The 24,622-nt window shown below is 41.0% G+C and overlaps 1 protein-coding gene across 27 annotated transcripts in view; it reads right to left on the reverse strand.

Moving 5' to 3' along the window:
* rims2a (regulating synaptic membrane exocytosis 2a) overlaps positions 1 to 24,622 on the reverse strand; it is a 143,123-nt gene that overhangs the window by 2,664 nt on the left and 115,837 nt on the right. For 17 of the 27 annotated variants that reach the window (XM_069655882.1, XM_069655879.1, XM_069655874.1 and 14 more), the window contains 6 exons: positions 24,150 to 24,316; positions 16,334 to 16,578; positions 2,097 to 2,238; positions 1,832 to 1,944; positions 1,486 to 1,587; positions 45 to 184 (listed from right to left, as the gene is read on the reverse strand). In XM_069655882.1, the coding sequence (XP_069511983.1) occupies positions 45 to 184; positions 1,486 to 1,587; positions 1,832 to 1,944; positions 2,097 to 2,238; positions 16,334 to 16,578; positions 24,150 to 24,316 (909 nt within the window). Of the gene's footprint in view, positions 1 to 44; positions 185 to 1,485; positions 1,588 to 1,831; positions 1,945 to 2,096; positions 2,239 to 4,874; positions 5,912 to 16,333; positions 16,579 to 24,149; positions 24,317 to 24,622 lie in introns of those variants that run through there. The other 10 variants (XM_069655885.1, XM_069655891.1, XM_069655889.1 and 7 more) reach the window with 3 other exon arrangements.

Genomic DNA, 24,622 nt, shown 5'->3' on the forward strand with positions numbered 1-24,622 from the left:
AGGAGTCTTAGTTTTCTTTCTAATATCTGTGAGACCTTTATTACCTGTAAAACCTTCCCCCCTGGACTCTCCTCAAACGGCAGTTGCTGCTGGTAAAGAGGATCCAAGGTTTTTCTTGCTACTTTTGTTTTCTTTTTGGCTATGCAGACTCCATTTTCCAAAAGGTAGACCTTAACATATGGTGCTAAAAAGAGAGGAGAGGAGGAGAGGAGGAGAGGGGAGAGATGAGAAAACGCTACAACATGCAAAACCTCCTATTCTTAACCCCCAGTCCTGAGGGAACATGCATTTAAATCATTTGTATTCATCATGTATAGATATTAAAGGGGCTATATGTAAGATTTTAGATATATTCATCAGTAAAATATCAATTTTTATTGGCAATGTGTAAAGGGATAGTAGAGGAACTGATAAATTGAGAACTTCCCCAACTTCCTCCATTGCCCCTTACAACCTGTGGGCTGATTTTTATGTAAAGCACTCGGGAGGGTTTTTCCGCAAAACAAGAGGATGTGACGTGTCTGAGCGCGCGCGAGTACCTATGCTAAGAGCTCATTCTCTGCCACTACAGTCAACAGTGTGCAACACGAGACAACGCAAGCTGTGAAATGGAGACGGATAATGCCAATAAAACAACAGCACCCACAACAACACCAACACAAACTACACACAAGAATATAAAACAAAAAAAACCTTAGCATGCTCGCTAACGTTATGACTACCAAATTACTATCTGAGTGTGTATGTCAGTTATCTAGCTTGATAAATAACTTTGCCAGCTAACATGACAAACGGTGTTGATTTCGGACAAAAGTAAATTATATAGCAGAACAAAGCAAATGTGTATAACTACAGATTGTTTTGTATTAGCCCATATCATTGCATTGCATCTGCCTAGGCTAAGGGTAGCCAGCCAGCTGTAAGCTGGCAACAAGCTACCGTTAGCAAACAAGCAAACATTAGCTTGTCTGCTATCGCAGTAGATTTGCCAGTGAGGCAACGTAGCAAAACACCGTTGAGTGGATAACATCAACTAACTCACGCTGACAACCGGGGCCGATCTGGCAGGTAAATGAGTAATTTGCCGTTTGGTTTCTAAGCACAATGCCAGATCCATGCAGTGTAGTCGTGTTACAGCTAGTTGGCTAACCTTAGCATACTCGCTAACATTATGACAACCAAAATACCATCTGAGTGTATGGCAGTGTTGTCAGTCTTGCTTGACAAAGACAACATGATGCCGGTCAAGAAACATGTCTCGTCAGTGAAACGTAAACAGAGCCGGTGAGTTCCAAGATTGAGCATGCTCAGTTTCATGTGTCTTTGGAATAAACCCCAGATGCTCATTCATGCGTTCTATTGTCCGCGAGAGCGCGTACAGGAAAGTTGACTGCAGTTATTCTGAAAGTTACATATAGCACCTTTAACATTGAAATCATGAGGTTAGTGTCATTTCATAATTACAGTGTGAAGAGCTTTCATTACCTGGCAGTGCCTTAGAACCTGGTTTTCCCACAAGGCCACGGGCTCTGATGACCTCCACTTCCAGTGCTCCTTTCTTGTCCACCATACCGATCTGGATATCACCTGAGTAACCCAAACAGCAAACTTTCAGCTCACTAGTACTGACTCAATTTTCAGCAGTATATATAGTACAAATATATGTCTGTTACAATATATAAGGGATGACATAATGTACTGTATGACTATTACAAGATAATAAACCTTGCTAATAAACCTTGCCTCAGCAACATTTTCAGTTTAAAGTACAAAGAGCTATTCCAAGTATTGCCAAGCTACCCGTATTGAATAAATGGATTCTTGTTCTCACCCATAGGTGGAGTAGCCAACGTCTGTCGTCCAACCAGTTGGGCGGGGCCAAGACCATCGAGGAAGTCGCTGAACTGGGCATCTGAGGAAAGCCTCACACCAGGGAAGATGAGACTGAAACAAAGAAAGGCACGCTGGTCAACATGGACGTACAGTTTTGAGAATATGGCTATATACAAGTGATGATTGGAAATTTTAGCCTTTGTGTGATCAAATCACTTTTTCTTTTTTTTGTACAGTTGAAGTTTTTGTCTCTTTGTCCTTACTTTCCCTCTGAGCTGTAGCTGTTCATGCTGCCGTCGGTGGACTCCCGGCTGGCCTGCCGAGTCATCCTGCTCCTCATCTCCACCGCCAGGCCTGTCTCTGTACTCCTCTGGATCGTGCTGCGTAACTTCTTGCCTCCCGCTTCTGAGCACCAAATGACATATGCAAAAGAAGAGAGAGGGAGAGAGTGATAGAGACTGTCAATGCATGCCATGGAATCATTTAATGACTCGTACAGCGAGAGGCCTTCTCATGAAGCAAGATCATGTTAACAAGGTCCACAGATATACAAATCTATTTGAAGCTGTATAAAGTCCAGCGTCCCCCCCTCCCCCCATTCCAACTGATCCAAGACGACAGCTGACTCCCTCCATTTGCCTGGCTGCTGCTCATCTCCATCCTGCCTTTCTGACAGTGTGAGTGGCCACGTGGCTGTGCTTTAGGCACATGTACACATACCTTACAAAAGTATGAATGCTCTGCTACAAGTACCATGCCTGGGAAGCAGCACCAACACAGCACACCAGACATACTTACACAATATTGCTAATATGCTTCATTTTATATCCCATTAAAAAGAGTGGCACATCTATGGGCAGCTGTGTGGTGGAGTCAGTCATCTCTCAATTGGAAGGTTGGTGGTTCAATCCCTGATGGCTACACTCAACAAGCCAAAGTGTCCTTGGGAAAGACACTAAACCCCAAATTGCTCCCAAAGGCATAGCCATGAGTGTGCATGCGCATGAATGATTAGATCCTGCTTGGGGATCGGCACTTACATTACACTTACTTACATAGCAGCATTTATGCGTGTGTGATAGGGTGAATGTGACATGTAGTGTAAAAACTATTTTAAGGGGTTGAAAGACAAGAAAAGCGCTACATAAGTGCAGTCCATTTGTCATTTATGTTGGACTGGTTCTGTTTGTATAAGATAATAGACTTTAGAATGAAATAGCTCATGGCTTTGGACAAATAATTATCCAAGCATTATAAAGCTGTTTCAGATATAGCATGGAATTCTCTCTTCCTGTGTTCTGTTTTTCATTTGTAATCAAACAAATGCCAAAATGACGGCATCAGGTCAGATAATCACTGAAAAAGTAATAACACTGAGTTACAGACAGCTCACAGTTTGCAGCCCCCGGGTACAAAGTGATGACAAACAATCAACTATCCATAGACCTGACGCAATATTCACAGAAAACAAATCCCAGTTTGTACGGCTGAATCACATCTAGAGCATTCTTAATTCAGCATTATCACAGACACATGCTGGCTTCATTCTGCCTCCTTCCCTGTCTCATCAGAGGAGGAGCTGAGGAGAAGAGAGATAATCCTGTGCCCTATCTCACACATGCAAAAACAGACATGAAGCCTTTCAGCCTTGAAATCTCCGTTATTCAGCTTGCTTCCGCCTCCCCTTCCTGCTCTGCACACAGTACAATGGGAGACGAAGCCACAGAGGTCGTCTCTGACGTCTGCAGTAAACCGCAGCTCATAGATCTCTCAGCTCATAGATCAGTGGCCAGTCAGATATTATCAATAAACAGTAAGCATGGGAAATCTGGTTTCCTGCATATATTGCAGATTAAATCACAGATGTGCAAACCCTAGAATACGTACTATACTACCAGTAAATAGTGGATCGCAAAAATAGTAGTTTTACATGAGTTACTAAGATAAGAGTGCGTAAATAATACTCAATGCAAATCGTAATAGATGGGCACACCATGCCATAGACTTGGCTGCGTACAAATGACACAGACACTGTATATATCTACGTTATAGACAAAAAAACAAACAGAACTACATTCACAGCCATGGTGTAGGGGAAATGTGTTGGAGTATTTGGCTGCCAAAACTTTTGTAAAGTACCTGGCCACAACAAGCAGCGGCCTAAAGGTTAGATAAAGGTGCTCATCACCAGGTCACTGCCTTCAAACCTTATTCCCGCCAGGCAAGAATACACAGTGACAGAGTCTAGTGAATCTGCTTGGCAGAGAACAGGGAAAGTGCGAGTAAAAGTGTGAGTGAAACTGTAGCTTAAAAAAAAGTCAGTTATCAGGCAAAAAATATGCATATGAATAAAGGTGTCAAAAATGTAACTTTTGTAAATAATTACAAATCCATGCTCTATTTCATTTCTCTGTTAGTAAATCCCCTGTGTTAGAATAGGAAACGATGAGAGTATCTTGGGAGCCATTAATATAAGCATATGTGGTTGGAATGTTTTTATGTGACAAGGTTGTACTTCTAAGATAGATAAACACAACCACCTATAAGATACAAAACACTAATTTATACATCTTACTGAATCCTGTATAATCATATATAATTCTCAGTCACATTTAAAATCCCCTTGATGACCTGAGATATTGGTTGGACTAACATAAAAGAATATACCAGCAAACAGTATAGCCATCTATGTTAAAACCAAGACCACTGGCAGCAGAAGCGACAACAGGAGCAGTATGTGTGTGTTAACCAACAAATGTATAGCCGAGGCCATAAATTGATTGTTCTTGAGATTTAGGCATAGTTTTTAACTTTACATTGATTATATTACCAGCATCATATATCCACTCCTCCATACACTTTGATCCTAATTAAACTTGTTAGATCTCTCAACCGGCCCAAAGTCCCTCTACAATCAATACCTCTGCATCATCCCACTAATCCCAAATCCATCTCCCCTCTCTGCCATCCCTCAGTCTAACAGCATTTCTGTGCCCCGGCCGGCAACTACTGCTGTGACATTTCCCTGGAAGTCATCTTACCTCCGTCCTCCTCATCGAAGGAGTTCATGCAGGGGAAATATACAGCCAGCGCTTCAAATGATGCAGAAAGGCTCATCTTGCTCTGGGAGCGCTGGATACGCATCCCAGGAGCTGCAGCAGAGCTGTCGTGCCCCTGCCTACCCATGGTGAACGGCGGAACGTCCTTCTCAATGCAGTGGATCAAATGCTCAAGTCGTCAGCGTTTTCTCCACTGTCTGATCTTACTGGTAAAGGTTTAAAATTCAACTTCACTATCTGTTTGATTGATTACTACGCCCAGTAATGGAAGACTTGCTGCAGGAGATCAAGTCTCTGATATCATCTAGCCTTTCACAAAATGCTCTGTTGACTGCATCTTAGGGAGAGCTCAGAAAAACAGTGCCTCAGTAGCTGAGTCTTGTGCTGTCTGGGTCTGACGTTCCTACTGCACCTCTTTCTTCAGGGGGGGAGGGGAAAGAGCTGCATCGCTGTCCACCAATCAGAGAGCCAGGCTGCTCAGGCGCACCTCGGCTGGCTCTGCGGGTGAACAAGCTCTACCCAGAGATACTGAGGCCCCCTCCCATGTCTGTTTTTCACTAATATTTTTAACCTCTTCTTTTATAGTTTGTTTTACTTCTCTTGCCCTCTATTTGCATGTTTGTTCCTTTTGTCATATTCATCATCTGTTTTTTTTCCTTTTCTCTCCATCCCCTGTCCCAACATCCCTCCCTCTCTCCATCTACAGAGGACAGTGAAAACAAGCTGTCAGTAGGTCTGCCAACAGCCCTGCTTCTGTATGAGCAGCATCAGCCACATGGAGAGCACTCAAAGTTCACGTGCCAAACTGGCACTTTTTCTTTCATCTGTAGCTACCATACCACAGCTGTACAGCACAGCTGTTTTCATCATTGCTGAAAATGAGAAATCAAGAGGGCGATCACAATCACACACTCAAACACACACAAAAAACTCTAGCTTCCTTTCTCGACCTCTATGACACAGCTGTGTTGTATTTTGCGATCAAGCTATTTGTTTAAAGTAGGATCACATGAACCTTTTTTCAGCCTATTTCTGCCATTTGTGAACACCCAAGGTCAGCCTAATTTAAACAATTAAGAGCAGAAAGACTGGAGCAGAAAGGCAATGAGAGAAACGATTTGGTCCATCAAATACTGATGAATCAGGTACACACATTGTATGTGACTTATTTTAGGGGCGACGGCTTTGGCTCAGTGGTAGAGTTGGTCGTCTCTCAATCAGAAGGTTGAGAGACGACTGCTACAGTCACAGTCAAATATCGAAGTTTCCTTGGGCAAGACACCAAACTCGAAATTGCTCCCGATGGCATAGCCATCAGTGTCTTAATGGGATTAGTACTGACTGACAGTTGGGCACTTTATGTAGCAACCTCTGCCCTCAGTGTGTGAAAGGGTGAATGTGACATGTTTAAAAGCGCTTTGAGTGGTCGCAAGGCTAGAAATGGGCTATATAAGTACAGTCCATTTACCAGTTGTAACACACAAAGCAAAAGTTTGTCTTTCTAACAAAACTTCAGCCCGTCTGCTCACTGTCACTTCTGCGGCTCGGTAATAAATTAAGTGAAACTACGCTGCTTTGACACATTACAAGAGAACCAACTGCGGTGCTTTTGTTCTGAATGCGTATTTGGCAGAATAGGAACAGCATAAGACAATTATGTCGCTTTTCTGCATCATCATAAATATAGCAAGTTCCCTGTAGTGTTATTGCTGAGGCAAAAGTTCCACTCTAAGAGACACTGCAACCTACTTCCATGAAGAAGCCTCTTAATGCAGGGCATCCATTTGCAGCTTTCATCTAGGTCAGCACTGCAAAAAACAACACTTCACATTTTCAGCTAGAGGGAAATTGGACACTCTCAGTGCAATCAATTTGGTCATTTTTATTGGGTCCTCTAAGAGTCTATCTCATTAAGGTTCACTCTTGCTTACCTATACAGTATGTTAACTCTTATTGTAGCAGCAGGTTGATATTTGTTTTTATAGTTTTAAAAGTATAAAAACTTCTAAGAACTAAAGACTTCTAAGTAACCCAACCTTCCACAAGCAGATGCTTTTTGTAAAATCATTAGCATTATTATCATTAAATTGTCTAATACTGTGAGGAAGCAATCTGGAATAGGAATTGCTCCAGTAGCTAATGTAAGTAACTTACTGAGCAAAAGAAAAAAAGTTTCATGTCTTTTCAATTTTAAGGCTTTGGATGAAAAGAGAGTTAATTCGTAAAAAAATATATACTTCATCTCTCCTCTGTGTAAGTGCGTCATTGGACACGTGGCATCAGCAGAAGGTATTTACTTTGACAATACATTTGGCACGTGTTGCTAGTGTCAACTGTTGCACCTTTGGTAGTGTTTATTCTCACCACTGCACAATAGCGGGGAGACAGAACAAGGCATCTTAACATTGTCATTGTCATACGCCCACTACTCCTGACACATGAAACCTAAAAGAAAAAAAAAGGTTAATTACAGTTGTTGCCAATCTGTTCACAACAACACGTGGATTCTGAAAGGTTCTGAAAATAGAGTTTATACCTCACATGAAAAGACACAAAGAAACCTTCATATTAGAGATAATACCCAGCATTATTTACAAAATAAAAGCCTTTTCATCAAAAGATCAGAGCATTTCAAACAAGTTCTACATTTTGCCTGAAGAAAAGTAATAATCTAGGTCTATTCATAAGAGCATTCATGTTAACCACTGTTTTTCAAACTTCTCACTGAAGAAAATGTGTCACTTTAGTTACAAAGACCAGATTGTTTAGAACTACTCAGGAGGTTAGTTTTCTGAATTTTTTTAACAGATTGGGAATTTCCATTTTAGGCCAGGGCGGTACTTACTAATTTCACAACAGCATGACTCGTACAGATTAACATTAAAGCTCACTGTGCAGCATATCTGGTCTCACTCCAAACTATGACAAACCTATGAGACAGTGACAACATGGCTCGAAGTTAGCAGCTCCTCAGAGGGTAAGAATTTACTGAATTCTACCACAACAACGAGGGAGTAATATCCCAGAAGTCGTATGTAAGGTCTGTCTGGCAGGCTGCAGGGATCACAGGCGGAAGCCTTCGGAAGTCTTTCTGATTGATGAGGCCGGGCCAAGCGAGGCGTCAGGGAGCCACTCTGGCTCTACACACTGTAAACACTGCCTAATGGACGGCCCTAACCCTGGTCCTCACATGCACAGTATAGGCAAACGCACACATATGAGTGATTAAATGCACACACACACACACACACACACACACACACACACACACAAGGACACACAGCAGAACATGTACAAAAGTAGGCAAACATGGTCCCTCTTCTCTCAGTTTACATTCTCTGCTGCCAACCTTGATGCATGCCAGTCCTGCAGCCTGGACGCGCAGTTTCACCTCATGTGTCTGGCTCTGATATGATACTCATTATAAAAGAAAATAGCTTTAATTACAAAAGGAGGTACACTATGAGGTTTGAACTTACTACTTTGTTACAATTTCCCTGTAAAGCACATTGAAGCTGCGTGTTGAAGGTCCAAAATTCCCTTTCTTATATTTGTTTTGTTGTTATTTTGTTTTTAGGTTGCCAGATGTTCCACTGTCTTTTCTGGCTAGTTGCTAATGTTGTCCATCTACAGTTTGGTATGAAGAATGTATTGTACTATCCTAGTTTCAGATGTTTTGCCTGTAAAATGCTGTGTATGGAGATTGATTCGAACAGTGAGACTCCAAAAAGAGACATCTTTTGATTTGACTTGACTTATAGCCTTAAATCTTGTATGTCGTGTAAATGCAACTGAAAGAACCGGTACAGGAATAGTTCTTATCGATAAATCAGCTGATGTTTTAAGACATTGTGTAATCATTTTGTCACTCACTTCACACCTTCAGTGAAAAGGCCCAAACATTCAGTGGAAGGTGTGAGGTGAAAGGGGAATATTTGCAACCTGAAATACAGGAGCTGCTCACTTGGAACAGTCTGTCCCCTGGCTGCCTCCCTTCACTCAGTGGTGCAAACACTAAAAGTATAACAGATGGAGAGCTTACGACAGAGAGAAAGGGGATCTACATACTGCCAAGCCTTATATGTGAATATGAAATATCCGGATTGAAACTGCTGACATCACTCGACTCGTCATCTTACAGTCAAAATAAACTAATGTGGAATGTAAAAACATCTCTTGCGTGTGAAGAAAACCTACACATGCCACCACAGCATCATGACCTGTCATACTGTAACCAAAAAGAAGCATGTTTTAAATATCTTCAGCCACAGGAACTTTATGGTCACACTCCATGACTAACATGACTTCAGTATTTTTTAAGTACGTGTCAACTGGCTTCCTCTTCTTCTGACAGCAAGTGTAGTCCTGTCCGCATTTAAAGACAAAACAATCACAAGAGGAAGTCATATTTTTAGAAGCAGTTAAAAATCTAAAAACACAGGGTGGAAGTTCATTTTTAGGCCAGCTCAGATGGGACGCAATAATGTATTACTGAAATGTGAGAAAAGACAACGTAGGTGTAATCTAACCTCTAGCCTAGCCTTAAACTGAGGAGAAGGAGACATACTGTATGTGTGTGAAAGCATGAGCCTCACTGCACTGAGCAGCAGGTTTAGCATGGCAGGGTGAAGAGGATGAATCAATGGCTTTTAAGCTGAGCTCATTGAGATGCCTTATATTCTTAAACTGATATTACGTCTAAAAATGTATCATCGTTGTGGTGGTGAACTATCATTGTAGGCTTGGTTGGAGGCTGTGGCTCAGTGGTAGAGCTGGTTGTCTCTCAGTTTGGAAGGATGGGGGTTCGATCCCTGACTGCTACAGTCACATGTCGAAGTGTCCTTGGGCAAGACACTGAACCCCAAATTGCTCCTGAAGGCATAGCCATCAGGTATGAATGGGCATAGATCTGACTGGAGATTGGCACTTAGGCCTTTGCCATCAGTGTTTGAATGTGAGTGTGAATGGGTGAACGTGACCTGTAGTGTAAAAGCGCTTTGAGTGATAGAAAAGTGCTATATAATTTGAAATCCGGCAGTAAAATGTTTCTTCATTCATGTCTGCGATTATTAATTTCCGTAGTCAGGCGTGTCACAGGACCTTCCTTTAACCACCCCTCACACATTCTCCCTGCACACTTCAACTTCATGTGCACGCTCAGGTGAAGGGCCACTCCTTACAACAGAGAGTCTACATTGATGCTGACTTACTGACCATGTGCATCACCATGTTGTCTTTGTTATGAAAGACGCTGCATACAAATAATAGTTTGTACGACTGCATATTCAAACTCAAAGTAACATTACATATGGCAATGCAAATGTTACAACACTGTTGAGTAAATCAGTTAAGTACACTTCTCTTTCATTAGCCACAGTAAAACAATATTGTTGCTTATCAAGAGGCATGTGTCCACTTACTCCACAACCTTCTGGGATACTGTACATGTTTACCCTGGGTTAACATGAATGTTTATGATAAAAACTGATTCATTATGCTCCTACATAATTACCACAAGGGAGAAGGAAAAACAAAACAAGAACATTGGTTAATTTCTCAGATAACAACAGTACATTCTCTGCTCCGAGAGACACAATGTACTGATCTCACTATGTTAGTCTGTCACCTCTGATATTGACATTACAGCTCTTGAATGAAAAATAAGTCATCAGTGACTCTAGTACAATTCAGGATGTGGAATAAGTTATCTTAATAAGACTTACTTGTGATTCTGGTGCCACAAAAAAGCACTTAATCAGTGCACAGTGAAGTATCAAACTCTTGCATTTCATGTCTGTATACTCTGCCACTATGAGACTTGAGTGTGAATTTCATCACAAGTCATGAACTCCATATCAAGGGAAAAACGTACCTTCATGTAACCCCAATGCTTCATCTATCTACATATAAAGAAATGCAGCCTACAATACTGACCTACAGTGTTTGGCTTTTGCTTCTAAAGTGACGATAAAAACAGGAACCCAACCTCTGCCAAACAAGGCCCTAATTTCAATTTATACATGAGCAAACAGCTGCATCCAGTAGCATCCTGAAGTGGGCTTTAACTGTAATAAAGCAGACTCAAAGCGTTAGTATAATTGCCAGAAGTGTTGCATTACTAAATATGGTTGTTTTGTTGAGTATATTCATGATGGCGGTCTCAAAGTTACATACTTACGCAACTTCATTTAAGTAATTGCTGTGTAGGAGGCTGTGTTTGCTGGATAAACAGAGACGTCAAATGGCTATGAACATTACAAGAACATGCCAACTGTCTGTCCTCAGTAAGCATTTAGCATCACAAAATAACTTCGGCATAGAACAACTTATTCTAGAAAAGCTAGCACAACATCAGAAATAGACAAACTTCAATTTCATCAGCACCACCACTGAACAGAAGAGAGAGCAGGTGAGGTAATAGTTTTGTAAAGTCTTCACAGCAATGGCAGAGCTGGTTACTTAGATGAGCACTGCCAACTAGATAAGGCTTTTCCTGTCAGTAAAAGAAACACTGGAATGGTTCATGATGCATTCATGTAATTTGGCATTAATGATCTGGCCAGTAAAGTCCCTTAATTTAAATATATCTAAAATACTATTGAAAGGCTATGTATAAAAGAGAGCTTAATTAACCTTGGGCAGTTGTGCCACATAGCACAGTGCACAGTGCAGCTTTACTACCAGGATGTTGGAGGACCACTGTTTATTCACCACACAGAATCTTTTACCACAAGCATGCACTCTTGTTGTAAGTGCATGACCATCATGACACATCTTTGATATGTTGCAGTGGATCCATTGATAGAATTTGAAACTTATGAAAGCATTGCGGCTCCTGCAGTATATCCACCATATTTAGGTCACTGCAGAGACAGCTCATTGGAGAGTTCAGGCTGATTAACAGCCATGAGTCCTCCAGAGGACAGTTTGAATAGAGGTGACGACAGAAACTGGAGGATAGGGACAGGCAGGAAGGAAGGGATACCATAGGGCCAGTGGAGGAAATGAAGGAGAAAAGAGAAGGTGAGATGAGAAAAGAAGATAAAGACATAGACTTAATATAATGATAGTGAGATACAAATGCTATTTAGAAAAGAACGAGAGAATGAGTAAGGTAGAGACAAGGAAAAATTGGTGCACTGGTGTCCCTCAGCCTCAGTTGTACCTGTGCCGCTGTGTTCCTTTCATGCATCATCCTGAGAGCAGCATGTCTGCTCTGGCCCCCAAGGAGATTAATTAGAAGCTTCAGATAGTAGAGGAGCTGCTGATATAGGCACCCAGCTCAACTCAGAAGATAAATTACCTCAGCTGAAAGCTCAAAGTTCAGCTATTTTACCTCACAGAACAGTCCGTCTGAGAACTTTGGGGGTCCAAAACTACGTCAGTATACTGTGCATGTTAGAGAGGAGTGAGATAGGGAGTGAGGCAGTGAATACATTGTTCTCTATTTGCATACATTTGGCTATTCTGGTCATAGGGACTTAGAGGGTATGCGTAATCCTTAATTTAGAGGACACTAAACTCTTGGAAAGGTTTGTGTCAACACACAGGAAAGTGCTGGGTGTTTACATTTTTAAGGTATAAAATGGCTGCACAACACAGTATGTACTTTATGTACTCATCAAAAACAGTTGGCTTACAGCATTAGAAAAGTGTCAGGTTATGGAAAAGTTATCCAACACTTCTTTCCCTTGAAGCAAAAGTAAAACAATGATTTGAAAGGTTCTTACAGGTTAAATTAGAGCCAATGCTGATGGGCAAACACACTTATCTTACTCCTTCTCTACAGATACGTGTTCAGCTGACAGTGTGTCACATCTGAGTTTTCTTTCAGGGTCAGGTAGATAAAAGTAGGACATATGAAGAATCATACCAGAATACTCAAGGCTGCACCCAGAGGAAGAGGGAACTAGATTTTACAGACAATGAATTATACCTCATAATCAGAATCCTCCCCACTGATTCCATCTTCTTCTTATTTCTTTATCACTGCAGGCTGCCTCGCCTGTCTCTGCCTATTAAAGCCCAATTTCCTGTATTTGCTGCATGTCATCTCCTCTGTCTAATATTCAGAGGCTGGTTGCCCTGTTGCTAAGCTTGCTGTTGATTATGTTTCTGGGACACCACCAGGACTCTTAGACAGAAGCCATTGTGGGGTACAAATACAGGAATGGATGATCAGGTAGAATACTAGCTGTGTTGTAAAAATGATTTTGAGCTTAATAATTCTGCAGTGTTTTAAAGAGAGACACCCCCCTTTTGCGTTTGTATAAACTAGACAAAGAAATACTTGATAAGACTGAAAAAGCTGCTTTTCAGATGTATTTCTGGACAGAATTCAGAGAGAATGTTCTACCAAGGCACACATTAGGATACTCTTGTACCAAACACGCTTGGGGAAGTTTGGGAAACACTTTTAAAGACTATAGAGACCAGCTATGCAAATCAGATTCATGTGTCAAAACCTTTAGTTATGAGGTAGAATGCATCATAAGTAGAAGATGCATCGAAGCCAGTGATTTAAACTGACAATATCTTCATCATTATACTTTATATGACAGCTGTGAATAAGTAACACAGGTAGCTAATGACCTGGAATAACAAGTTAGGGAAAATAGGCCTTTTCAGATTATCTCAGATAACAAACATGACAAAATGCATAGGTGAATGCATGGAGATGGACTTTGCGAGATTTCAGTGTTACTGTGTGCTTTTAGCTGAGTTAGTCTCTAGCAGCAGTTTGGTTGGGGGTAGAGAGAACAAAGGAGCTCTCTGTTAAGCTTAAAATAAAATGAACCAGGGACCACAGGACTGCTGACGGGGGGATGGATCAAATGAGGATAATAAATAAAACGGATGTTTCAGCTTTCTCATGATCACCGGTGTAACACCAATAAGGTTCATAAATAAGCACATGCTCAACATTATTTTCAAACTGGACATTTCTAAATATCACCGAGCCAATAAAGTCAACACTGAATCTGAAACTGTTAACAAGCAACTACACTGTTAATAAGTGTCATTATTGTATTCAAAAAGGACATGTAATTTAATGTGATTAAACAATTATATCACTTCTTTTAGATGTGGTTGCTCTCCCTATCACAGGTTTGTCTCATTAACCAGGCGTATGGTTGATTAGAGCCATGTGTGCTCAGTAATGTATCATTTACAGTGGGGTTCTATTCTCCGTCCCAGAAACATGGTATCTTTCTGCTGCTCACTGTTAGATTTTAAACGATGGCTGTTACCTGCTGAAGTCTACTCTGAAGGCACATGGAGGAGGGCGTGTAAAGTCTGCCCTCTGTCCATCGTTTACTCTGTACTGCCCTCTTGGAGATCCTGTTATGATATTTTGACTTGTGCTTAAATTGGTCTTCACTGCAGTTACCAAAATAAGGCAGGAATGATCAATCACATACTCCAAACATGCATTCAGACATAGTGTTACACTGGGCTGAAAAACCAAGTGCCTTCCACAGAGGCGTAACAGGATCAAATCTGCAGCTCCCAGAGCCTCGTGCTGGAAGCTATGTACACATTACTCCCAATGGCCACCTGGGAGCACATCCATTCCATCTGACTAACCTGTGTTTGCAAAGCCGGGGTCGTGCTGTTTGGCTGATCTCACCATCCCCCCTAACACTTTTCAGTGTGCACAAACTGTCAAACAACCTTTTTAAATCAAACACCCTTTGAATGCACCGTTCAGATGGGTGATGAGCCTCTCAGGATACTGTACAACAAAGTAGGGCAAAAGGCAGCTTGGCAGGGTTTGTGCTGGTGCAGAACCAAACACAGATCTCAAATATTGAAAGGGAGATGTATGCATGCTCTCACAAACTCCATCTAATGCACTTAGAAGCATGGAGTGAAATATTAATACCTAGATGCTGACTGCTCGGTGAGTGCTGTGTCTGCATGAAGAAAGAGTGTGTGTGTGTGTGTGTGTGTGTGTGTGTGTGTGTGTGTGTGTGTGTGTGTGTGTGTGTGTGTGTGTGCGTGCATGTGTGTGTAACTCTGTTGCTGTGATTGTGTTAGACTGCTCAGTCTGGTTCCTTTAATTAAACAAAAATCTTTTTGTCCGTTCCCAAAAGAACTCCAGGCAAGTCATCTTTTTTTAGGAACTTTACCGTCATTAACAGTCAACAGTACCAGCCTCAGAGAACAGCCTCATAATGCAGTTACTGAACAAGGAAGATCCAATGGTTACTCCTATATTCCAGCTGCTGTTCCCAAATATAACAATTAATACCACAAAAACTGCTGATTATTGATGTGATAAATAATTTATAGAAATGATGAACCCATAGAGATCAGCAGCGGCACATGTGCCAGTCAAATCACGAGCCAGGGGAGGGTATTGCTCTGCCACGTGCACTCTGCCTCACATCACTCTCTTGCTCATCTCACCTCACGCATACATCCAATCCATCTATCTGTCCTTTCACCACGCCATCTAGTCAGATCAGTGATTATTGACCACTTCAAGTTTAAATAGAAGAGATGAAAGATGCTAAATGCTTGGAGATGAATTGGAAAGATGCAGCTGTAAAGGGGACTTATGGACGGACCTTCACATTAACAGGCCAGATTCTAATCTGTCGGACATCAACACATGCCACCTGCTAGGCTGTTTCACTCTGTCTTGCATCGGCTAATGCAGCTTACCCTTCTAAAATGGTGAATGAGCACTTTTGAAAAGAAAAGTAGGACAGAAAAGCACATTAAGGACAAAAGAGAAGTAATAGGCCAATATTCAGCAAAAATTCAATATTTTCCATCGCAGGAATTCATATTTTTTGCATTGAGCAAAAGGAAAACAGATCGAAAACACCAACACAGCACATCCCTTCCTGTCTGTATCTTGCATGTGCACACATTCGACATGCACTCAGAGAAACAAACACAAACTGCACACGCCCACAGATTGAGGTAGTGTTTTACAGAGCATCACAGCTTAAAGAAGGTGACAAAGTGTGACCTTCAACTAGCAGCAGAAGTCATCAGGAAGGTGGCAGGAAGCGCGAAGCAGATGTAGCTGTAAACACAGTTTCCCAAATGAGTTGAGAAATGACTAAAGCATAGTAAAGCATGAGCATTAAGTTTGAAAACACAACTTTAAGTTTGTCATAGAAAGAAAAGACAAGAAAGGGAGCTAGATAGGAGTGGATGAAAGGAATTTCCAGGACAATTATTACCTGGAAGAAAGAGAGAAAGTGTATGAAAAAAAGTCTTTATCTCCAGCAAATGACTGTGTGGAGTCCAAAGTCCTTCTAGATATAAAGTGAGGAAAAGGGAGAACTGGAGGAGAGAGTATAATTATTAGAACTCAACATTTAGCGCAGAACACAACAGAGAAACCCACACAGACAGAAGAAGTGGCCACAAGACAGATGCACATACATACAGCGCGCCAGCTGTGCAGTTAGATGCCCTACCTGTTTGGCTGAGCTGAGAGGTGCTCCGGCTCTTGCGTGACATGCCAACCATGGCCTGCATTTTGGCACCAATGCTGGAGCGCCTCTTCTTGTCATCAGTGCCTACCGTGCCGACCGCCGTGTCCGACTGGCTCCCATCCGTCTTCTCCAGGTTACACATGTCACCGCTGATGCTTGTGCTCTTGGTCATGTTGATCCCGCCTGACGAGCCCATCTGCCTGTTTTTCATTTTGGATGCAAAGTCACTGTCAGCCACCACCATTGACAGGGGGCAGGCGAGGACAGATAAGAGAGGACAGGGTAGAGGAAAGGAAAGAGGAGGCCCACGGAGAGGATGTGAAAGGAGAGATAATGGGAGAGGAAGCAGGAGAGAGGACAGAAGAGAGGACAGGAGAGGATGAGGAGAGGAGCAGGTGTGGGGTGAAAAGGAGAGAAGGACAGAGTTCAGGTACAAGAGTTCATGACTTACAGTATAGATTAGTTTTGGGTTGGTCATTTATCAACTGTTACATATTAATTCAATTCTTGTGCACCAACTAATTTTGTTTTGGTCATTTTGACATGGGAGAATCAAGTAAAAGGAAATGAACACTTGAACCGCAAACCTTTACAAACATTGTTATCATTAGCCCTGATTGCTTTGGTTTGTTTTTTGATATTTTCAGTAATATTTTTATAGTAGCAGTGACACATGCGGTCATTACAACTCAATGCAACTCTCTAAACTGCAAAAGCTGCAGTGTTTACGTCCATGGCATATTAACAGGTTATCAGTCAGTCTGTCTTTGTTGGCACATTGTTGCATTTCTTGGTGTGTTACTGCCACCTGTAGATCAGTGGTCTACTTGGAAACTTTGGCAAAAAAGTTCTAAATCCTTTATTTCAGTTGATCTTGCCAAATGTACAACAGTTAAATGGACATAAAGATGACCTTGTATCTATATTTTATGTATGTATATTATTTACATGATCAGAGAGGTGTGTTTATGCTTTTTAATATTTAGTACTGCTTTACTCCCCTTCATGTCCACCTGGAGATAGACACTAACTTTTCTGCACCTGAACAAACACTCAATACTTTTACACTCAAGTGCACACACAAAAAAAAGTTGTCCGTCATCAGCATTATGCTCCAGCTTCTTCAGCTGGAAAAGAAATAGGCCAGTGTCCAAATTAGGGTCTTATTTTAGCTCTGCTAGTGAAATTATCTTTAAGAGACAAATTACATTCTGTATCACAGGCTCTGCATTCTTAATGGGATGAGTTACATGAAGCGTCCTCAGGCTACTGTACATTAATTAAAGTGCCTGACCTCCACCATGTCACTGTCTTGTAAAGACAACTTACGGGGAGACGTGTGGACTAAAATGGGAGGGGAATCAATTCATTGTGAAAATTGCCTCCATCAATTACTTCAATTAGGCTCCTTCAAATTGTGATGTTTGATATATCAGACATTAGTGTTCAACTTTGTTGTGTTAGAATTAAGAAAACTGCATTGTATTATGTCTAATATTGGTTTTTAAATTTAAATGCAGACACATTTCAGTACCTTGCCACATTTATACGCTTGTTCTAAACACTACAGCTTGGTTGTTTCTAAGTTTTATTGTGGTTGCCAGCTGGTAGTGAAATTACTCAGATGTGCTCTGAAAGAAGCACACACCTCGTACCTCAGCCTGAAATATAAAGCCTTTTGTTTATGTCACTTCTAATGCCAGTGGGCTCTGTTATGGATCAGCCTGTACTTTAATACTTATATATTGAATGTGTATTGGGGGATTACAGCCTTTGATTAGTTATTGCTGCCCAGAAGCTTTGAAGTAGACTTCAAGCGCATCGATTCCTGACAACATCACCTGCTGATGTGTGACAGGTGACATTCTAAAATATGCTCTTTCACTATCATCACTGTGAGGCAACATTTCATCTGGTCAACACAGGCCATGATGCTAACTCTTTTACTACATCAAATATCAGCACAATGCTAAGGTCAAGGGGGACTTGAGCATTGTTGCACACAACAAATGATTCCCCCGAGGTTAAAACGGACGTTAATCATCTACTGTAGAAATTCCTAATCACTGTCCACGATGCAAGTTCCCAATGTTAGCTTGTCTCACATGGTCTTCATCTAAATCAACGCCCCTCATGTTGGTTTAAATAGATAATCTACTGGTCTACCTGGACACATTTTTCAATGTAGCTGAGTAACATAAATGTATACCAGCATATTTTCACAGTTCCTTTAACACCCTTTTATTACTGTATGTCTACTCGCTGAACAGGTCTTAGCACTTAAGCCAGCGTCACTGTGTAAGTGTGCCTGCTTGGAAAACTGAGACACTCCGGGGATATTCTCAACCGTAGCCCAGAGCACAGAGTGTTCCTCATCATGCAGATTGCACACCATGCATTTTCATCTAGGCCAATATGTTCCCTAAGCCAAATAAAAGCAGTATTTTTTTCTTTTCTTGCAAAATTGTTGACACCTTGCTGTGCTGAAGTGGGGTACTCTACATACTTTGTGATAACACAAACATATAACCAGTAGAAGAAAAGGTAAGAAATCTTGGACTTTCACTAGATTAACATTAAAAGTCATCAGTAAACAAAATGTAAATTGTATAAACATTACTGCATTACAGCAACAGCATTACCACAATATATTTTACACACCCTGCAGTGCAGGGTAATTGGTAACTTCTTATTTAGATACCACAAATGTTGTTGTTAGCCTTACTGTTTGATTCCCATGCTACTTTCAACATTATGCTATTATGTTATGTTTAAATTAACGTCATTAAATGGCAGAGCCGGTTATCCTGTTTTGACTGCTGGATCACAAATGCTGTATAGTCATGTCAAAGGTATGCAAAGTGCATCCTGTCCCCACATATTCATCACCTCATCTTGTTCACCTTTCACAGAGAGGACCACTGCTTCTTTATCAGGTGAGGCAGAAAAATGAGTTACCATAGCAACTGTGTCCCCAGCCAGAGCATAGCTGGTGTACACGCCTTTCAACACAGCTCCAAAGTTTCATCAGAGACTAGAGTGATTAACTATGAGGCTTATAATAAATGCAGCCATACAGGTAACTCAGAAACACAACTCTGCCTCCATTCACTAGACAAGCTGCTGCTGAATGAAATGGTTGGACCAGCAGGTTAACATCTCTTCTTTCCTTTCAGTAAAGATCCCTCCCTGACCTTCAAGACACTAGTCTTTACTCTCCCTTACATGATTGAGCCATTACCAGGGCAACAATATAATGAAAGAAAGGAGGAGGTGATATGGGATTTAAAAGTGCTGATGGAAAGCTTCTTACATCCTGGACATGACATCAGCTCAGAGCAGTGTGTGTGCATTTGCGTCTCTGTGCAGTAAAACCGCTCATGGACTAAGGACACATATGATTGTCATGATGTCCATATGCTTAGCTAATGCAAACAGGCTTGTCTGACGTGTAGCAGATGTATATTTACACTGCGACCTCAATACAAACGACATGAGTCATAAGTAAATGTAGCTACGTTTTTGCCAAATCACACTGCTTCGCTGCTTTCAGAGCAGAGCAGTGAATAGACTTTTTATCACTTAAGGCAGGTGACATTTTATCGATAACACAGCGACTTCCTGACTCCTCGAATTATCTCTAAACACAGTTCAGTTAGACAACTCGTGTTTGTAACAGTTGGACTGTTTGTTGCAGCAGCAGAACATAGCTTGTGTTTGGCGTCTAGGCTCCGACCTCATCACTGCTCGCAGATTTATTTTCCATGCAGAAAAATAATTGATGAGTGATGAGATAATATCTGAAACCCTGCACGTGGATGCTAGGGTGGTGGTGGGGCAAAAATTATGAGCACAGTACTGGTGCAGGGCAGTGGTGGCAATGACAGAGCAGCACTGGAAATCTTGTAGCTTAAAGATCCAGACTTTTGTGACTGGGGTGGCCTAACTGGGGCACTGACTTATGCAGGGCTGGCATGCGTCCACACACACACACACACATGCAAATGAATAGCATTTAATTAACCCTTCCTTCTAAGCTTAATTCTTTAAGGACTCAAACAGAAGATGTGTGGTCAAGGTAACAATTTAAATTACTAAAGGAAATGTGCCACATTGAAATGGAAAGAAAGCTACTAGTAGCCTGTTGTGTCTCTCTTCTTCTTATGAATAATTGTCTGTTTTATTGAACTGAGATATGTGGCTTTACTTGCTGCCACACGTGCATTTCTGCTTGATCCATGAGATAAGAGCATGACACTGGGTGGCAGCACAAAGGTCAGTACAATCATCATAGTTGGACTTAGGAGTGTCCACTTGAAAAGTTGCATTTTCATTAGGGTAATTATAATAAAATAAAAGTGAAATATCTAATTAATTTTCTTGTGATTGACACATCAGTAGATTGACTTTTGTTTTATCTCTTTAATTCAGGAAGTGATTATGGCAGCATGATGATGATGATGCCTGGCTGACATCTATATATCCTATGGAGATATCCTGGTCTAATATACCACCTGTGTAAAGAATCACAAAGCAGAAGCACTGAGAAACTGGGGCTCTGGCTCAATATTATGGCCGAGTTCAGATTGGATTGTGTAAACCATTGTGATATGCAAACTTTTCAAAATAACTGCTCATTTTGACATTTACTGCTACTTAGCAACCACTTGTTTCACAACTGTTGAGGAACTTCATTACTTTAACTGTGAAAGATAATAATATAATATTGTGTAATACCTTTGATTTGGATCTTTAATTGGATTTATTTGGAGATAATTTATATAATGTGTAACACCAGGTACACAAGGCTTTGCATTGTGCTTTAGCACTCATACCCTGAAACTGTTAACTCTTTAAACATAGCAGAGAACGTAGCATTATAGGCCGATTGCCTGGTCATTAACTTTCCTCTGTACACATGTGCAACATGAACACCCACACTAAACGTGAATGAGCAGAAGATTAAAGAGCATTTTCTTTCGTCATCTTTGTAGTATTCTTCTCACATGTTCTTATCCTAGAAAAGCAGAATGTGCAATGCCTCACATGTAGTGAAAAAGTCGGTATATTATAGATTTATACTGTAGCGGTCATGAAGGAATTGGGACTGATCACACAGATAAGAGCTGTCATCACATTAAAAGGACAAATCCAGCTCACTTTCAGTCAAGGAGGGAAACGTTTGAAATTCAAATATTGTAGCTCAATTCAAATGCATCTTCAGGATGTATTTGCTAATGCTCTCTCTTTAATCACATTACTTATATTTTCCAGTGACTTCACTGAAAGTGAATTTAATGCTGGGTGACAGTCTAGGTATGAGGGTTGTGGTGTTACACAGAGAGAAAAAATGTTCTTGGCATGTTGAAGAGTAGCTGGAGGAGTGTGGGAGGTTTGGGTTGACAAGTTGCAGGTGCAGAGCGACACTGTTGGACTCAGACAGCATGTGAGAAACACAGAAAACATTGACGCAAAATCCCAGCACTGAGCAACACAGACAGACAGTAATGCAACACAGATTGCAGCCTCAATAGACAACACTGTATTGTTTAATTAATTATACTTCTTTTAGTCTCAGTCTGTATCTAAAAATGCCCTGCATAGGTTCTGTATACTTGTCAGATCTGCTCACGTTTCTGCCATGTGCATTTGGACTCATTCATATGTAGGGTGCGTCTTCTTAAATAGACTGCGAACACTAGTGCAGGATTAATCATATATAAGAGGGTAGCTTTTATCTTAATGTGTTTTCTCTCAAGTCCAAGCAGACACTGAGCAGTACTCATGTGAGTAAGAAGCACTACTTGGACCCTGCTGTGAATGTGATTTAAAAGAGAAGACATCTTATCAGGACAGAGAGCTAAGCTTTTATCCCGCTGTGGGGTTCCAAATCAATTTGCGCTTGAATTTGCACTTGACATACTTTTTACACCTGCTGGTCCTTAAATGTTCAGAAATTAATCTGAACTCTATTGTGGCCACAATAAAAGTGTTTTGTTATATACAGTCGTATTTAAATCCCAGTAGTCTGCATGCATTAACTTAAAAAGTAAAGATATCCATAAATGCATTCAGTCATGTATGTCTGACAATAATTACAATGAATTCTAACCATATTTTGTCATGCTACATGGTGAAATATAGTACTTTATATACTCTCTGAGTGGAATTATCTCCCTTATAAGACCATTTTTTTTAGATGCTTAACCAAGGCAATGTTAATGTAATGTGCCTCTAAGCTGCCAAAATGAAATGTATAAACTCCCCTCTTTAAAAAACTGTCCAATTTGCAAATACATGCAAATAATTATCTGTGTGAATTTGTTGAAGTGTCACACCATACTACTACTTTCTGAAGGACTCTTTAATTCTCTCCCACTTACATCATAGGGTATCAAACTATGCAGAACAGAGCAGCATTGTACTGTATTTATTATTTCATTTAATTTCATTAAAAAAAATCATATTTAAGAAAAGGAGCATATCTTTTTAGAGGCACTGATCTGGGTTGTCGAGATAATCAACAGACTTCAATGTCTTCAGTGGGTGAAGGACCAAGGTCATGCTAAGTATAATTACTTCAATGTAATCTAAATGTAATGTAATGTAAATCTCTGCAAATCAAACTAAAACTGTATGTATGGCTACATAAAAGGATATTTTCCTCAATTGCAGTAGCAATAGCAGATAAGATGAACATGGAGGTCCATCTTATCTGCTACTGCAGTGTGAACAGGCTGCACGGAGTACCAAACTGTTGTCAGTTCACTGAAAATATCAAGTGATAATGCTACTCTACTTTAGTGTTTGAAAAGGTTAATGGGGCCACAGTTACATAATTATCAAGATTAAAGGTTGGATAGGATAGTCACTGCACTCTTCACGTATAAAGGTTCAAAGTCAGTGGGCTACTGGGAGATACAAGTGGTATTGTTGGTATTGTTAGTAGAACTCTACAGTTAGAGGCTGACACACACGTGTTACCTGAGGTCAGTCTCTGAGATACTCCTCTGCTGCAAGTCCTCTTCGTTCTCCACCAAATCCTCCTGATGCTCCTTGTCTGTGTCTACCTTCCCCTTTGATTCTTCTCTCCCTCCCTGTGATCTCCCCCCTTTACTGGCCCTTACTTTTCTGTCCTCCCCTCCTCCCCCACCCGCCTCCTCCTCCTCTAACACTTCTCCTAAGTGCTCATCCCCCTCCCGAGACTGGCTCCTTGATTGCAACTGGCTGAAGACGGAGACAGAAGCATGAGAGCGGCACATGCAAAGCAGAAAGAAAACCAAACAAAGCATGAACATTGTAAACAACAAGAGAAAGAAAGACAAAGACAGAGACACTGCACAGCCAAGATCAAAAGCAGAGTGATTAAAAATAATAGAAATCAGAAATGTAGACTTACAGCAAAACGGCGTGCAAAATGAATTTGTTTCTTGCTTTGATACGAGACAACAAACAAAGAGATGCAGTGTGTTTTATGTTACAATGTGTGTTGCCAGATGTGGACAAGTATCCCCTCATAGCCTGAATGAGTAGAGTTCAATCATTTGGTTCCAGATTTTTCTAGAAAGGGAGCCAAACCTGAACTCATCACAGTGAGAAAATGGCACATACTATGGAGTGCATTTTCCTCTTGAAGTTTAACCAGGTGCAAACTATTTCAAAGCTGAAAATGTTTGGACATGGCAACGTATATGGGAAGACAAGTTCACAGCTGAGGGGGATTTGTCCATTGCTGACAACAGCTTGATGTGGACACTGAGACAAAGTTCACTGTCCACTGGTGTGGACATCAGCCTACCGGATCTTTCGGTTTCCTTGCGGCCTTTCTGATTGGACAGACATGTAGCTCGTGCTGCTGAACCGAGAGGCACTACTGGTTCTCGACACAGCGGACACGTCGCTTACATCACTGTCCGATGACTTGGCCGACAGGTTATCTGAGCCCCGTGGATCTCTGCCTGAGCGCTGCAGAGAGAACAAAAACAGTACATAATATTTATTATGATAATGTCTTATAACACAAAAAATATGAGTACTTTTGGCACACCCGTTTGGCAACAATTTGAAGTCCATGCTCTTCTTAATGTCTTTGTTACTCATTCTATATTTCTATAAAAGGCAGAGTTATTGACATGAATTAGGATCCTCATATTTAAGTAAAGAAAGTACTGAACTATTAAGCAGCCAAAAAAGTGCTGACATGCTTTACACTTTTAAAGGAAAACCAGTCACTGTGCAACAGTACATGGGCTTCATGAATGTGAGTAATGT

This window comes from Semicossyphus pulcher, unplaced genomic scaffold (assembly GCF_022749685.1).
Source record: "Semicossyphus pulcher isolate SPU_LCO1_2020_fin unplaced genomic scaffold, fSemPul1.0.p SCAF_9, whole genome shotgun sequence".
NCBI classification, from domain to species: Eukaryota; Metazoa; Chordata; class Actinopteri; order Labriformes; family Labridae; genus Semicossyphus; species Semicossyphus pulcher.